Consider the following 18,609-nt stretch of genomic DNA (forward strand, 5'->3'; position numbering starts at 1 on the left):
CAGGCCAAAGTAAACGATTACACATAGTGGGAGCTGAAGAAGAGATGGAAGAGGATCTTGGCTGAAGGACAACCAAAAAAAGGGCAGGTCTTCATCTCATTTCAGACATGATATCAACTAAAAAAAAAAAGTCTTTACAGTATAAAAAAAAAACGAGATTTCTTTTATGAAAGTACTGCTCTTACTGAGATTACTTTTACTCGGTAAAGGCAGGCACATAATCTATTAATGTTTGGCAATGTTGGTGTGTTTTAACCTTGGCTGCCCCCAGTGTAATTGGTTTTAAATCATCTGTGATAAATGCGCTTGAAAATTCAAAGTCCTCCCCCGTAAAACTGAGGCAGCAGGTTGTTAAACTGATGTAGACGTATGCTTCGGTTCATTTATAAATTATCCTAAATGGGTACTACACAAAATTGGAGCATTTCTTTAAGGGGGGGGGGGGGGGTCAAGCAGGCTGACTTGTGCCATAACTTAGTAGTTCAACTATGTGTTTTTTGATTGAATTGCTAGATAAATAAAAATCAGCAAATCATTTATGTAGCATTATTATATAAATCAGAACGTATTTCATATCACTTTGTATTAAACACAAATGGCACAAATGCACCACTGACCAGTTATGTTCCGGAGAAATTAAATAAAACAAACGCAGATAGAAAAATATCAAGAAGGAGAAAAGGAAGACTGAAACTCACAGGTATGAAAGCTCCTTTAATGGACATAGAGACTTTTCATTTGATTTGATTTTTGTAATAATTTCAATTAGATTAGGCTAAAATTATACCTGTACGATTCACTAACTTTCGACTCTCCCAGCAGACTGAGCTATTTATTAAATGTGACTATTTAGTAGTGAGCAGTGTTGGCCTGACGAAGCTTCGTGAAACTGTGTCATGTTGTTTAGAGGTCAGTAGGTGGCACCATCAGTTTTAAAATGAGGTGATGTTTCATTAGAACAATTGTTTAAAACAAAGGAAAATAGTGCAGAGACCGCCATCTAGTGGACTCTGAAAATAATGACACTGCTTCATGAAGCTTCATCAGAACAGTTTCCTTATTTTCGGAGACCACTAGATGGCACTCACTGCTCTAGAAATCCAGCTTTAAACAGTTATTCTCTTGACAGATCACACAATTTTTATACTGGGGGGGCCACCTACTGAGCCATAAAAACTCAACCCAATTGCTAATTATTATTACCTATTCATTATTTTGCCAAATTATGTCAAAAAGACATTTATTTATACTGAGGCACAGGTTTGTAATTTACAAAAAAATAAAATTTAGACAGTGATTTGCCAAAAAGCCCCTGGCAAAAAAACAGAAAACTTCCAGTTAAGGGATGTGTCGCATTGATAATTTGACAAGATAGGTAGACACAATAGAAAGAGCTTTAAAAACTCTGAATTAACTTCTGAATTTATTTTTTCCCAATTAAGTAACCTTAAATCATGAATATTGTGTGATTAATTAATGCTGTGCTGTGCCATGTAAAATATAAACAGAACAGTTTGCTGTTTAACATTATATTTGAGCTACAAGAACTACATAAACCCAGTATCGAAAACAAATTGAAATACAAAAGCTCTCCATAAATCTTGTTTCCATAGGAGTTGCTTGAAAGATATAAATGTTTCATGAGAGATACGCGTGCGTTTCATATGAAATCCGAACACACACTTGTGTGTTACCATGTGAGCATCACTCATTCGATAACGAACCCCAGCAGAAGCTTCTGCGTGGAGATTTACAACACGCTGCGCACAACCTGTTCCCATATAAAGGGCTCAATTGAAAGAAGTCGCCTACGCCAGATAGGTCTGGGGAATATATGTCACTCAGCTCCCTGTGAATCTGCATCTTTTTTCATCAGGCTCCCATGGAAATTCTGTGCCAGAACCCTGACAGCCTAACCCCGCTGTCGGCGTTACAGGCATATTGAAAGCCACTTGTCGTTGGAGGGCTTTTTTGGAAGCGGTGGGCTGACGGAGTGGTGAACATGGACATATGGAGAAGTGGCTGGATTGGATTTCATCTTCACTGAATCTATTAAAGCAAAGAGTGAGGAATGAGAAACAGGACTAAAGTGTTCAAAACTTGTCATCAAGGTCGAGATACGGCATCTTTATCAAACATTTATCTTTTACATTCACAACTCTTATGTGTAATGTGAATTTACTTTAAATACTGACTCTTACCAAGGTCCTCCAGAACCCATCGGAGGCAAGAACACACTATTTTCTCTTTAAAGGTCCCCGCAGGCTTTCTCTGTTTAGTGGTAATGATCTTCAACCGTCAGCCTCTCTCGGTGCTGTCACAATGTATGGAATACTCACCAAGACAGGCTCCTCCGAGATTCAGACGGATCAGGGAGTCGAAGGAATACAAATGAAGGGATATACTGTAGATGGATCAGTTGTCCTTTGATATTCAATAGAGAACATTTGTTCAATATATACTTCTGCAACCAAAATTCAAGATGAAAATAATTGAAAGGTAACACTAAGGGCATCTATACACACACAAAGATGTTAAAAATATTTACACACAACACACACACATCTGCACCAACATTGCAAAACCGTTGAAGCATCGACGAAAAGGTTAATTGACTATTTCAAAATTGATGATACTGAGTTATTTCAGTGCAACAACTTTCCCAGCTAAACAAATGAAAATTTAAGTGAAAGTCTCTTCTATGAGTGGTGATGGTTTGGTGCATGAGCGTTTTTAGTACGTTTTTATCTCTTTTTTCGGAGGGACTCTATGCATCTTAAGTCAAGTTTTATAATTCACATTGATTCTTAACACAGGGGTGTCTATAAAAAGCAATACAAGTGAATTGCTTAGTGTTTAAAACTTCTAAATTCTCAATACAACACCACCAAAATCCCAAATCTTATAACCAATCCTAAAAAAAAGTGTCTGATTTGTTTTCAACTCTTTTTGAGATATCCTGTTTTCAAAGTAAAACTACTAAAACAAAACCTCCACTTCTTCTTGGACAAGAAAAATAGAGCATTTTCAAATGGACACCATTAAAACTGTACTAGATAAATTCAAGACCATTGTTAGGCCTGTCCAGTTTGGTGGGGTGTCTTTAGATCTTCCCAACATCTTGACATTTAGTTTCATTCTCTTCTGTTAAAGAAAGAGCTGAGCCGGAAGACATAGCTTTCAAGGCAAGGCCATCTGGGAGATGCCCTAAGTGGAACCATATTAAGGGAAGTCGGCTAACTTGGTCACTTTATGTGGATAGTATGCCTGTGGCGCCCGATTGTGCAAATGGTAGGAGGTCTCGGGGGAGACCCAGGACAGGCTCTTGAGAAACTTACCAAGAGATGCATTATAGAGTTAAAATGGTTTATATTCCTATAAGTTGACCAGACCCACCGTCTTGAGATGAAAGTACATTTTAAAATGTATTTTTTAATAGATTCTCATTGAGAATCAACAAAGGCAATAAAGCGGGGCTTGAAAGCAATAAAGAAGAGACAATAGATAAAGGAAGAAGGTAATGAAAGAGGAGGGAAGAAAGGGAAGCGATAGGGTAGATGAGGAGAGAGATATGAGGCGAGGGGGGCTTCAGAGATGGGGTCATTCTTGGTGCTGAAATCAGATACTGGAAGTGAAGAGCTGTGAGAATAGAAGCAATTTGCATCAAGCTCCACTGAGCTTTTCAACGCCTTTCATTTACCCCCCTCTCGCACTCCCTCGCCATCCCTTGCTCTCCCCCCCTTCCAGCAATTTCCACAGCTTTCAAATGGAAAACTGACTTCAAGGTTAGCAAGGAACGAGAGATACATAAACCGCAATCGCGGTGGAAGCCGTCCCCCATCATACTTCGCGCCGATTTTTTCACAACCTTCCTCACTCTTTCACACGTCTCTTTGTGGCTTTTTTACACCCTTTAATTGAATCCAATTTGTAGTTTGCCACTGAATAAACTGAAAATGGTACAATATAGCATTGAGGACCTCTGAGAGAACCTCTGGTAGGGAAATCTCTGTGACGGTAGTTGCTGTAAGCCAGATGCAAAAGTTTAGAAAGCAAAAAAAGTTAAATTCAGCATCAGTCGTTTTCCACGGTGACGTCCAGCCAACGTTCCAATTTCAATTGTTGTGTGGTTCCGGGATAACTACCTCTTACGCAGAGGTTAATTGGTGGCAGGTTGATTGGTAACAGGCGTCTCAGCCTCCTGGAACTCCATTAAGCTGAATAAAAGTGATCCCACTGTCCTAATATGACATCATTATGCACACCGAAATTGAGGCTCGAAACAAACGTCTTCAGGGTCAAGTTCACCCCAACCTCATTTCGCACCAGAGACCAGTTTAAAGCAGATATTATTTCACAGACCAGCCCTCAAAGTTTGGAATGAAAGAGAAGAACAAGACCAGGATAGAGAAAATGTAAAGTGCATGACGATTTTTTTTCGTTTCCACTGGTATACAAACTTTTTTTATTTTGCTTACTCAATGACACTTTCTGCTAAAAAATCCTTTGCTATTAATGTCTATTCTTTTGACACCTCACACCACTTTTAAACTGAGGCATGTCACCTAGTGAGCTGGGAAATATGTATCATATTTCTGTGAATCTTGATGTGTCAAGAGCAAATATTACATAAGAAAAAGTCCAGTGGGTTTTTCTTTTGTAAATGAACCACTACTCACTGTAGAACCATTAATAAGACGGAAAATAAGTTTAGGAAAATAATATTTCTGTGCGGCCAGTGGTTTGGGACCCCTTCTCTTATATGTGACTTCATCTACACTTAAGAATAAGATCATTAACAACATCCTGTCTTGTTTCACAGAGAAATTGTGTATGGAAATATATCTGTGCCGTCAGAATTTTTTAAAGCATTTATATAATATTTATAATTAATTATATATTTAATAGTTGGTTCAATCATTTCTATATTGTAAGGTTGAATTTACTATTATTATACGAATTAAAGAATATTAAATTGAAGATTATTATTATTTTAATTATTGTCTCCATCTGTAAAAGAAATTAATTCATTTTGGAAATACTAATACTAATAATTTTAATTAACTTCAATATATAACATTTAAATATAAAAATGATTTAATTCAATTGTAAAAAAAAAAAAAGAAAAATCCATGCGTATAGATTAAGTTTCAATATTTGAAATGTCATGATAGGAAAGTTTTTTTTTTTTTCAAATTTACTTAACCAAATATTATATTATTTGATTGTATGTGTTGTCTTCATGCCAGTTAAGTAAACCCATTGAAGTTTCTGTTTGTTTGAAACCATTGGAGTGAGATAATCTTATGAAACCGCAACAAAGATATAACAGCAACCTAACAGCTGTGATCTACTTTCTCCTTGCAAATGCTAGTTTAAACGAAAAGCAAAGTAGCAAAAATGAAATATTAAGTGATGAAACAAAAGGAAAAAAAGCTGAAACTTGAGCTGGAATGAGCTCGATTACCCATAAACCTCTGGGAGATCACGAGGTACAGCTAACAAACAACTGTGTCATGCATTTATATTTGATGTTAAAGCAGATATGATCACTGTGTTCTCTCCTTTACTTGTCGCCGTGTCAGTCAACATCTTCTTTGTGCATCCTCTCCTTTGTTTTTCTCTTCTAATTTTTCGATGCCTCTTCCACTCGCTCCTCTGCATACTTTGCGTAGTGATGCTCATTATGACGGCTGTTATGACAGCCTCCTCTTACACTTACATGAACACAGCCGCTGCAGTTATTCTGGTGATTTACACTCCCCTTCCTCCTCCTCCTCCTCATCTTCCTCCTTCTTATATGGCTGCTGCTGCTGCTGGGGAGAAAAGAGAGTCGCACCGTGGCTGTCTCAGTGAGGAGCTTTATGTTCTCAGGAAAAGTAGTCACAGCGCTTCACAGAGTCCGTCCCGCTAAAGCAAACAATCCTAAGATAGGCCTGTAATAACGCCGCCTCGGAGGATGACAATGGAGACTTGACAGTGATGGTGGAACACAAAGTGACATGGGAGGTAGTTTCTAACGCCCATCTGTAGGAAAATGTCTAGTTATGACTCTAATCCTCACCACCCGGAAATCTTTGTTACATCCACGGTTAGATCATTTGAGTAAACATCCTCAGAATTAAAACACAAAAGATGAAGCCTCATTGAAGAGATTTGAAGGATCTTCAAAACTGCTTTGTCAAACAGGATTGCAGCACTTAAAGGAGTGTTACAGTCACAGTTACATCACATGTATATTTAGATGTTTTAAAGAATACACAACCAGCATGAGGCCCCTTTCCTGTTTTATTTATGGCATAAAACATGAGGAAATTAAAAAATTGCATGTTTATGTCCTGACAAAGTGATTAATGTGACTATGTTTATGTTTTTATTCAAAATTAAATACATTTTAATTCCATAAAATCCATGTTTATACAGTAGATGTTGAATTGTTAGGTAAAAAAATGTTTTGGTGGTCTAGAGAAATTTTCTGTGCTTGTGTTGGTTTGATCTGGGTACTCCAAAACAGTCCAGAAACATGCATAAGTGTATTTAAAATAAATCTCAACCAAAGTAGCTTGAATAGTCTCCATCACCTGGCATTGATAAAAACAAATAGTATAATGTAGTCATATTTTTTTCCTTTCCAATCCAAACAAATGCAATTCCTTACCTTTTAGGAAAATTTGTAATTTGCAGAACATTTGAAAAAAAGTCAGAGCAGTGGTTTAATATACTGCCCGGTGCGTAATTTATCCCATGATCCTTTGTATGAGATACTTAAACCTGGCACGCTTATGTTTTATTTCAATAGTACTGTAGTCCAAGTGAATTTCTGGCTGAAAGCATTTTGTTTCATCTTTTTTTTCTTTCAACACGACTCGAAAAAAAAAAATCATACCCATGTTTAAACTATATTTTATCTCACTGTTGAGAGCTGTTAGATCACAGGAAAAAAAAAATAGTTCTCCTTTAAGAAGTAATTGAAGACGTTTGCATTCACGTAGATGTCTTCAAAGCTGGGATAAAGGATAATTGTGTAATTGTGTTTCTGTAAAACATCAAAGTAAATCTTTGACTGTGATGGACAAGTGACTGTGATATATTTCCGAGGCAGCGTCTCTCTAGCCACACGTGCAGTTGTTTGCACCAAGAAGAATATAATGTGTGTCGTTACGTAACCATCAACCAGGGATGGAAGTGTTGCGAAAGCAGCACATGGAGCAAAGAATGAGATGCTGCAACAGAGAAGAAAACCAATGTAATTTTTTTTTTTTTTCTCTGTCTCACTTTGTTCAGTCATCCCAGTCCCACGTCTCTCTCTGAGAACCAATTTTATTCCGAGCTTAATTGCTGTGCTGAAGGCGAAATTGTCAAGATAATATGAAAAATTAACTTCTCAAACTCATTTCAACTGCCCAGGGCAAAACAAGCCACGGCCCAAAATGACAAAAAGCCCATCTAAGTCAATCAAGAACTTTATTGAGGAGTCGTGACCTTGTTTCCCTGACTTCGCCAGGCAATATCCACACGTTCAATCCCCAAGCTGCAGTGGGATGTCAGATTTATAGCCTACAGGAGGAGTTAAAAATGCATGTTCAGCCTCTTTGGCAGGAAGTAGATGTGCCACTCATGACAAAATAAGTTCTTGAGACAGCAAGTTTATTTCACTTGGTTTTCTTTCATGGATGATTGGGAGGTTCCATTCTTCCGTCAGCTGAAATAAGCTTTAACTGGTTCATGGTGTCCCAGATTCCCAACCAGGGAACTTATTCTATTTGTTGAATTAATGATAGAGCCACTGTACGTGCTGCAGAATTTTAATGATAGCATCTTGGAGCTCGCACTGGGCTCAGTTTCAATGAGCGTCTTGTTTAAATCTCCAATCGCAACTTTTGACAAGACAAGATGGCAGAATGCTACTGAATTATCAACAAACTTGGTCACTTACTTTGGCTAAAACTTTTTCCAGTTCTTGAAATTTGTAGACATGGATGAGTGTTTGGTTAACAGAAAGTTTGATTCCTTTTGTTTGTATCTTGGCACACAAGGAAGCAACGGTACTGAGGATTTCACTGAAATATTTTGCGTTTTATTTTGCCAAGCCTTAGCTACAAGACGGACCCTGCCAGAAATGTTCACTCTCACAGAAATATCAATAACAAGCTGTTATTCTTCAAGGGCACAAACCACATCCTTCAGATCAAACGCAATTCTAGGAAACCTTTCGCATTTATCGCACCCTATTGGTTGTTGGTTTCAAGTGAAAGAAAACGGGTCTATCAGCTCAAAGATAAGTGGAAGAATGGATTGTGTGGTATCTTATTTCATTATTTTGTTCCGTACTGATACCACCATGTTGTGTTTACAACTCTGGCAATAAAAGTTTCTGATTCTGAAAGTCGAAATGACAGATCCAAAACGAACAACTGTACCTTACTCTAATGTGAAACAAAGTTGGAACTGCGAGCAGGTAGAGCGTCGAAAATGTACCAGGTGGGACTGGAAACGAGCTGACGCTGCTGGCTGGGGCTCAGCCCCTTAAATCCCTCAGGGCTGATTGATAGATCACCAGCAGCTGTGGGACCTGCCAACCGCTGTCGGGAACTGGAATCGTCAAGTGTTAAAGTAAAGTAAATGGCGATGCAGGAAGTACTATGACAGAATAAAACCAAACAGAATTGGATTGTGACATATAAGTTCTCATTTAATATTAACTTACAATGTTAGGGTGGAGTTTCCATGAACCATGATGTTTGCTAATGATATTGGGAATTTCATTGAGAGGGAAATCTTAGGAAAGAAAGCCAAAGATTCGGGACCGCTCCAAATTGCGTAATTGTGGTACCGTATTAACTAAATATTTGTATTATTCAAGAGTAGGGAGGTGAACTCCTGTTCAGCCTGTAAGCCTCATTAGCTTTGGCACCTAGCAAGAGTGTATTCCTTCCTTTCTTTCCTCTTCTGACTCATTCTCTACACGACACCCTTTTCTTCTTAACCTCATGTTATTTTCAAAAGGAGGAAATTCCTCACACTTTGTACCGTCATCCCCTTTGGTTTGTACTTCCACTCTTCTATTTGCATCCATGTGGATTTCATCTTATATTCAAGTCAAGTTCTAACCTGAATGTTGGCCATGGGACCTATTACAGTGTAGCTACATCTTGCTGACTCTTTTCTCTCTCCTTTTTTTTCCCCCCTCTTCTCCCAGGACTACACCTTGACGATGTACTTCCAGCAGGCCTGGCGAGACAAGCGGTTGTCTTACTCCGAGATCCCCCTCAACCTGACCCTAGATAACCGAGTGGCAGACCAGCTGTGGGTGCCTGACACCTACTTCCTCAACGACAAGAAATCATTCGTCCATGGTGTCACGGTGAAAAACCGGATGATCCGACTGCATCCCGATGGCACGGTACTGTACGGTCTGAGGTGAGATAAGATTATGATCTCCCACCTCTACCCTCTAATCTGATGACTTTTCCAGGCCCCAATGGCTCTATTGACAGCAAAGGTTTTGATACTTTAAAATAATAAAATAGACCTTAAAAACAGCTAAATAATATTGTTACGGTATAGATTGTATGTAGATTTTTTTTGTTGTTGCAAAAAACACGCTTATTTTTGGACATTTGTTCAACTCTGTCTCTTATCTCCATGTGACAGTACCACAAGAATGTTTTTCCTTTTTTGGTCACATGGTATCTTCATCTTTAAGACCTTGAAAAACACAAAACTAAAGATCAGGGCAGCAGTCATCACAGCCATCTTCTTCCCCTCCTTTCATCTCTGTCACTGGTGGAGTGTGAGAGGAACCCAAAGGTGAAACAGTCTCAAACATGATAGAGTATTCAAAAGTCACCCTGTTCTGGATTCCAAAATCCAGAACACAGGAGGCAGGGGCTAGTGTATCCTCTCGTCCTCAGTCATTGCCGGTATCTCATGGGATTTCAATGTTCAAACCTCCTCCTGTTTTCACAAAATGTACAAGGATCATGACAACTCAGCCCACTACCCACACTGCAATAAGTCTTTTTATTAAATTATCTGACCATGAATTACGCTCCCTTCTACCTCTCTAATCTAGAAATCATGACCAAATCAGGAGCCTTTTTTGCGTTTTCGTTCAACTATTCCTTACTACAAAATCATTAAATCATCAGCAAACATTATGGACAATGCAAACTCCTCCTTGAGAGCTAATCCATGATGTAATCCAACTCTCACCTTGAATCACGCCTGCAGCTCTTCACCGTCTCAATACCCTCCTACTTGTTTTTGACGTAATCGTGCAGTTCTACTTTCCTCTCCAGAAACCTAGTTACATGGCCATCTGGGTTGAATAAACGCCCTTTTTAAATGCTGACGGAATCTAACACGCACATTGTAGAGTGAAGACAATGACGCTGCACTTTTAGATCTTCTCATCTGATATTCATGCAAATTGGCCTCTGATGTCCAACCTCCCAGGTTATTGAAAACCATAACGGCCGTTATGCCAGCTACCACTGAGAAGTTAGAATATTGGACAGAGGGGGAGCTATGAAGCTCACTGAAATGAAACAAAATTAGTTATAATTGCTCTCTTTAGTCTTCACCTTCCACTCACTGATACAGCATCCGTACTGGTAGTTTTCTCTTGAGACCTTAAATAATTTATGTTATTGTCTTTGTGGTGCTGCCGCTTCACGATGATGATCGCCTTAAATGAAAATTAATCGGTAAAGCTTTTTTTTTTTTCAGCGATTCTTGTGTGCGTTGGGATACCTAGCCTGGATTCTCCAGTTTACTAGAGCACATGTGCATTGCAATACCACGCAATGGTTGGTGCGTTATTAAGTATTTAAAGGGAACAATAAAAGAGCAACAGAGTTTTCTCGCTGAGCTGACTAACGTTGACTATTCCTTTACATCATCCAAAGCATCAAGTATGAGCTTCTATCGACTGACTCCCTGACAGAAAGATGCATTTCTCTCTAGGTTGACAAGGTTTCCAAGACATGAACTTAAAACATACAGTGCAGGCCAGACGTTTGGACACACCGAACAGGATAATTCAATTTTTTTGTAATTTTCTGGTCTGACTTACCTTTGTTTCTTCAAGTAATGATGTTCACTGGTTTTCTATTAATTTAGCTCATTGGTTCTTTTCATTATATGAATTCTTACAGTTGTCCAATATGGCTGTCGGTCTTCTGCAGAAAACAACCGAAAACAATGTCAGTAATTAGAAAAAAGAAGGCTACTTTGAAGAAACTATAAGACATGATTTTTTAAAATTTGCTTGTTGAGTACATAATTCCACATTTATTCCTTCATAGTTTTGATGCCTTCAGTGATAATCTACAATCTTAATAGTCATGCAATTTAAGAAAGCACATTGGATTAAAGGGTGTATCCAAACTTTGGCCTTTACTACATAGATTGGTCACATATTTTAGTGGTAGATTCTGTTAACTGATAATTAGTGTATTGGTATGATAATCATTACCTCCACTATCTGGCTGGAGTTTGACTCGCACTGTGAAGTTCATGATACTTGTTTTTAGGCAATCGTCTTAACCTCCGCAAAAGAGATAGATGTTTAGGTGTTGGTCTCAAAACAGTTCACACAATTGGCTAAATGACCAGCTGTGTTCACCCCATGTGACACTACAAAGAACTGTTTTAGATTCCACCACACCATCAGACATACCTCAACTAAATTGTGAGATGTCACAGAGTTATTAAACACGTCCATGAAGAGTTTTAATTTATTTTAACTATTGTACATCAATAGCTATTTTGTCACAAGAGTTTTCCCAACATTCCCCAACAGACTTCAAAAACACAATAGCAATCAATCATGCCAAGTCTTTTATCACCTGTTTGATATGTAGTAGCAGAAACTGCACTGCAAATGGCTTTAACACACTTGTGTCATAAGAAACAAGGCCTTTTTCTGTAACACCTAAGAAACTACTTTCACAAGCTATTGTTAGTTATCTAGCGTGAACAAGTACAAGAACTGCACCTTAAATCAGGGACTAAACAAGTTTCTAAGAACCACAGCAGGAGCAGTTTACTTCTTAACTTAATGGTTGAAGACGGAGTGCGGGCGCGAGGCGCCAAAGGATGGATAGACTCGGCAGAAATCTCTGTCTTGGAGTGATAGCATGGAAAAAAAGAGAGGGAGAGGGATGATGAAGAGGGACCCACTGGAAGAAATAGGAAACGGATGAGTGAAAAGTGAAAAAGAGTGAGCCAAAGCTGTCAAGAAAAAGACAAGAGAGATAAAGAAAGAGCAATTAAGAAGGAGGAGGAGAGATTGAGGAAGAAGATGAGGGTGAAAGAAAAAAGGGGCAATGGAGAAACTACACTGATGGACCATGAAGATCAAGAAAGAAACAAACATAAGTCAGAAGACACAAAAGTGTATTAGAAAGAAGAGGCAAGTAAAAAGGAGGAAAAGATGAATCCTTTGTTTAACAGAAAGTGAGTGTGAGACAAGACGATAGCATGATAGTATGAGCGAAGAAGTTAAATCAAACACTTTTACTAGGGCTGAGTATTGGCAAGAATCTGGTGAAATGATACAATTTATTGCATAATTAATGTAGTAACAACAATATATTTTTCGTATATTTGTAAGTAATTATTACTTGTAAAGCGCCTTTCACAGACCAGGGTCACAAGGCGCTTAGACAACAAAACAATACAATTTGTATTATTAGTACTTTCCTCTGGTGTTGCAGAATTTACAGACCACTTGAGCTTTAAAAGCTGCTGAAGTCTCCTGTATCCTCTCGTTCTCAGTCATCACAGGTATCTCGTGGGATGTCAACGTTCATTTAGCTGCGGAGGACGTGATGAGTGCTGACATTTAGCAACCAGACTTTTTTTTTTTTAATAATCAATACAGTACTGTCAAATATCGATAAAGTATTGTGGAAAAGATGTATTGCCATAACGCCCCCAATTATTAACATGTATTCAGAATATCATAGACACATTTGTTGGCAAAATAAGCCAAATGTTTACTAGGCTTATACAAGCTATGACAACTAAGTTTGACAAAACAATAAACTGCCCACTTTGTTGAATAAAATATTGACAACTATCATTACAATAGTCACTAGAGAGCTGTTACCTAGAGCACAGGATCAAAATATACTGTCTATCCAAGGGGAAACATCCACTTTTAAAGCTACCCTGAAAATAACACTGACTTTTACTGCATACACATATACTGGTTCAAAACTGCTTGGATAATGTAACACTCTGTACAGGGAGTGTATTTTAATGAATATTTTACTTTTCGTTATACTCAAATCATTAGTTTTTCTGTATTTGTATCATAAGGGGCGTGGCTAACTTGACTGACTAGTAAGCATATTAGCCACGGTAGCCTCAAAAAAATGGAATCAATTGTATCTGCCAATCATGACAAATATCTGGCTAAATGGAAAGACTGCAATACCAAGGCTGATGTGAAGGCAGATTGGTTTAGAAGAAGTAAACTGACGTCACAGATTCTACGCCTACAGTCTTTGCATCCACTTTTTTTACAGGATCTTTCAGAACATCCATTTTGTAGCAGGATCAGGTACACGATAACAATTGTTGACGTGAAACCAAGCACAAAAACTCTCCCACACACCTTATTATTACATAAGCACAAATGAAATGTTAACAAAACTATCACTGCCATTTGAGAAAACAGTCAAAATTGTATAGTACTCAGCTTAAATCACTTAAATTCACAAGTTTCCTCCGTTACTACGCCTGTTATGACCACTGAGAGCTAGTTTCTGTCTTCTTGCGAAACACACACACAGTCGGTACAAATATTACTTTGGATGAAGAGGGATTAGACTAAAACTAGGAGAAGCAATCCATCACCCTCGACACTCAATACCCTTAAGTAGGATGACCAGATATTTACAAACCCAGAAGTGGGTCATGTGAGCTGGCGAATCTTAGCTGTTCCTCATGCAATGCAAGCAGATACAGCTTATCAGCTCCGCTTCCCTTCGCGTTTGTTGTTTCCCGGTAAGTCAAATCCTTTAAACATTACTAGAGCAGTGGAATGTTGAGAATTAAACTAACATCTTCATTGCAATTGCTTAACATTTTCAACAAATATTAACATTTTAGATGTATTTGTATCGACACACACATATTTCACAAACTCAAGTGAATAAACTGCACAAGAATAACAATCTAATTACATTTTTTAAATATATGACAAATACTTAAAAACTAAAATCTTTTTAAAGATTGTATGGTTTCAGCTTATACCCCATATTTGAAGGGATTGGAAGTTATTTAAACCAGTAGTCGCCAAGCATTTGATTTCCACATAGCCACATAGAAAGAAAAAAACATTTTAATTTCTGTGGTATTGTATGTTATAATATGCCTGAAAAACAACACATCTTCACTGGAGTAACAACAGACTGTCACACTTGCAAAGCTGCTTGATTTGTGTACTTAAAAAGAAACATTTAAACTACTAAATACATTAGACAGAGACTCTTGTTTGAGAGACACCAGTCCATGCATCCTGCTGATTCCTAACTGCAACGTTTGATAACGTGCGGTGACGAACTTCAATGTTTGACCAATGACATCAGAGTGGATGTGGTTATGGTAAACAAGATTTAATCTCAGTGGGAGGGGCTTAAACACTTTTTTTTTAAATATTTCATTCAAAAGAGAGTTTTGTACAAACAGACACATACAGTAAGTAAGTAAGTAAGTAAGTCATTTTTATTTGTATAGCGCTTTTCGAGACCAGGGTCACAAAGCGCTTAGACAATCAAAACAATACTCAAAAAAGTACATACTTTAAAGATCAAGATAATACTGAGAACAACACATGAGTTCGAGAAATTCAATGAAAAGCCTGAACAAATAGAAACGTCTCAAGATGTTTCTTAAAGGAGTCAGTAGACTCCATCAAGCGCAAAGCTTAGGAGCAACAGCCTGAAAAGATTTCTCTCCTCTGGTCCTGAGCCGTGTGCGTGGAACCATAAGTAGATTCTGATCCACAGACCTCAGAGCCCGAGCTGGGGTGTAAGGCTGGATCAGATCAGTGATGTAAGGAGGAGCCTGACCATGAATAGCTCTGAAAGTAAGAACCAGAATTTTAAAGTTGATCCTGAAAGAAACTGGAAGCCAGTGAAGAGTTTTAAGGATCGGAGAAATGTGAGTTCTTCTACTTGAGCGGGTCAGAATTCTCGCTGCAGAGTTCTGAATCAACTGCAGACGAGACATGAAAACAAACTGTTACAATAGTCCAGACGAGAAGAAACAAACGCAGATGAGTACAATAGAGGGTCCATCTATTTCAACACATTAGCTGACCTTCAAATTGTGTACTTTCCAACTGCCATCCAGCCCAAAGTCATGTTCCCACATATCGACTTTGATATTTCACTGAACGCTTTGAACCTTAAACGAATTTCTGACTCTGATTTGACCTTACAAGTCTCATCCATCCACAGTCCCGGAACACAGTCGGGTAGATGTGGAGGGCAGGTGATGAAACATATGGGACTCAGTCGGTGCGGCTGGCTGTGTCCTCGGGCAGTAACCAAGCAACTGTGGCCCGCGGAAAGATTGAGCGGGAGATGCTGCTGTGCATCATTTAATGGATGAGACAAGCGGGGAAGTACGTGAGGGTACATGTAGAGTCCAACAGCTGCAAGCGCCGTCAAAACCTCTCCTCTTGTGTGACAAAAATACGGCAGACACACACCAGCATACAAATGTCACAGATATGCATAACCTTTACCTCCCGTTCTTCTCACTCGGTTCTACACCACTGACCCCCCCCTTCACACTCCCCCCCGTTCATGAAAATCTACAGTAATTTACTTCTCGGTTAAAGATAGACCACCACAGGCAGAAGATCCTGAAAAAATACCATCTGACAAAAATAATTAACCTAACCTTCATATGGTTGAAGAAATAAATGTGTTGACTCACCTGGCCTGAAGGTTTCTGGAAAGAGTAATTTTTCTTTAAAAAAAAAATAAACTGGCTTTCTTTACTGGCTCGTTCTACAAAATTAAAGTATGCTGTTTCCAATCCCTTGCAGATGTATTTAATTGATTAGATTGTCATGGTTGCTAAATAGGATCCCCCCTTGATGCATTAACGCTAAACAATCTTCAGAATTAAGGGCTGGGTGATATATAATTTGTAATATGTTTAATGAAATAACTTTTCCTCGACCAAGCATATGTAACATCATTGATGGAGATGGATTTGTTTGTCCATATACGTGCAGCTTATGATAATGAAAGTTGCACCAAATTTGTAACTAAATGCTCGCATTTTGTGACATAATTTGATACAGATTATATCAGATCACATAAAGTGCTACCCCTTGAAAAATTCTAAAATCCAACCTATCAATCATATTGTCTTTTATCCTACTGCCACATGATATCAAAACCTTATCAAGAATATGAAGTAGAAGTTACTCTTGTATTCATTGTGACAACATATACAATATATACAATATATATTCAATAGAAATAGACCAAATATAGTTTCTGAGGGAATTGCAACAATACAATAGCCAACAACAAACAAATAAAAATGTTTTGTCAAACTAAAACATGTGTAAAATCATGGAGCAGGTTGGAATTAGTCCTGAAATTGGCATCAGTCCAGACAGAAGTGTTGTAGATAAATGATCCCGAAAGATTGTTCGGTGGCCTGCAAGCATTTAGAAGTCTTTCTTTTGCCTTTGACTAGAAGATCCAGTTTGCAATCTTAGGTTCAGAGCTCAGGATTATTTGTTATGCCCAAACTGACTTTTAAAATGATCAGTTCAGCTCAGCCCTAGTTTATGTTCTAATTGTGATAAAAAATAAGGATCAAAATAATCCAAAACTATGCTGTTATCTGCTGTCAACGAAAGAGCTCAAGAAGCCGTATTTATTAATTTTTTATCAAATGCCAGCAACAACAGTTTTATATTAAGCCATTCTCATAATCACTGAAGTCGTTTTCTTTTTTAAAAATGTAAGTAAGGTACAGATTCTGTCCAGTGTCTGTGAAGGTTCTAATCCATCCATCCCATGGTTATCCAAGTGGTTCCAAAACGCATCGCCTGGACTGTGTAGAGTTCTTTTTAGATGTTTCACCTCTCATCCGATAAGTTTCTTCACTTCCAAATGAGCTGGGGTTAGGAGTCAGTATTTATCCTGATGGGCCATAGTAGTGTAGTATGTGTGAAAACAATGTACTGACGGAAACCAATAGGTGTGCTAGTCCTGGTGAGGGTCTTTACCACCTAGAGACGCTTGTTGACATTCACTGTTGTGGATTTGTTAGAGACTTTCCTATAGGAAAACTCAGCACTGCATTGTAAGTGCCTGTGAGGTGTTGTCTGTGACCTCTGTTGAGCGAAGGCTTTTCTAGCCAGGGTTTTTTAAACTTCTCTTTCAAGCCAACTTTCCAAACCTGTACGTTTCTGTCCTCAAAAGAGTGTCCTTTAAAGTGAAAAAGTTGTTGTTCTCTGCAAGAGGTCATTTGAGCAAGTGAGGTTTTTTTCTTTTTTTAATTCCCTGAATGCAAAATGGATTGGCACAGCAGTGGCAAAAGTGAGAGAGAAGATTTTTGGGGGGGATTATTGGCGCAGAGCGATGGACTCGGGATGAGCGCCTCCTCTGGCACAAATTTATCTGTGTTGTCAGGTGTGCCTGGACGATTACCCACTGTACTGTCCCACTCCGTGGCTACTCCCCGAGTGGGAGTCAACATCTCACACAAGAAGCCGGCGAGAGGCGGACGGACGATTACTCACAGCATCGCCTTGTGTCTCCTTCACGAGGTCTGATGGACAGCAAAGCCTCATCAGCTCCCTCACACTGTGTCTTTGTTCCCGTCCGTGATTGAACTTTCCATTGAAGTGAAGAGGGAACAATTTTACCGTAGGGTTGATGAGCAGCTAATGGTAGTGAACCAACAGATTTTTTACATGGTCATGACTCATCTTCTTTGTCACATAACCAAAAAAAGCTTTTTTCTATCGTTAAAATCTTTTTATTTCCAGTTACTCTCGATTAGAGCTGGTCACCAAAACTTTGGGGTTTTTTTGGCCCAAACTGTAAAAATTTGGTATTAACTATCGTTTAAAATATAGGTTAATCATGTGATCAAGATATGATAAAGCTGACTGTCATCAATATGTACAGTTAAATCCTCAGTATAAACTGGTGTTGCTTTTCTCAGAAAAAAAAGGAAAGACACAAAAAAGGCTAATAAAAAATGCACCAAATGTTACTTTATTAGTATTGTTGACTAAAACTACTCTATATTATTTACATGAATTACTATTGTTATTTGATTTCACTCCCTGAATAGACTTTCAGTGTGGTGCATTCAAGAGCATAGAAATTTGGCTAAGGTGCATTCAGTAACATCATAAAAATCTAACTTTTACTGTATAAAACCAAACGTAAATCATAAATCTACAATAGAAAACCGTGTTTGCTTTCAAACGAACATGGTATCTCAAGGCTTCCATATTTTAATTGAGAAATTAGGTTTGTCGTAATTGATATTATTCATTTAAAATCAAAAATAAAATATTGCAGGGACTGGTTACTCAAGTGAATTATC

At 38.2% G+C, this 18,609-nt stretch overlaps 1 protein-coding gene across 1 annotated transcript in view; it reads left to right on the forward strand.

Moving 5' to 3' along the window:
• gabrb2b (gamma-aminobutyric acid type A receptor subunit beta2b) overlaps positions 1–18,609 on the forward strand; it is a 55,975-nt gene that overhangs the window by 16,707 nt on the left and 20,659 nt on the right. The window contains exon 4 of the mRNA XM_087807035.1: positions 9,200–9,420. Coding sequence (XP_087663161.1) covers positions 9,200–9,420 — 221 coding nt within the window. The remainder of the gene's footprint in view (positions 1–9,199; positions 9,421–18,609) is intronic.

This window comes from Callionymus lyra, chromosome 14 (assembly GCF_982586985.1).
Source record: "Callionymus lyra chromosome 14, fCalLyr1.hap1.1, whole genome shotgun sequence".
Taxonomy (NCBI): Eukaryota; Metazoa; Chordata; class Actinopteri; order Syngnathiformes; family Callionymidae; genus Callionymus; species Callionymus lyra.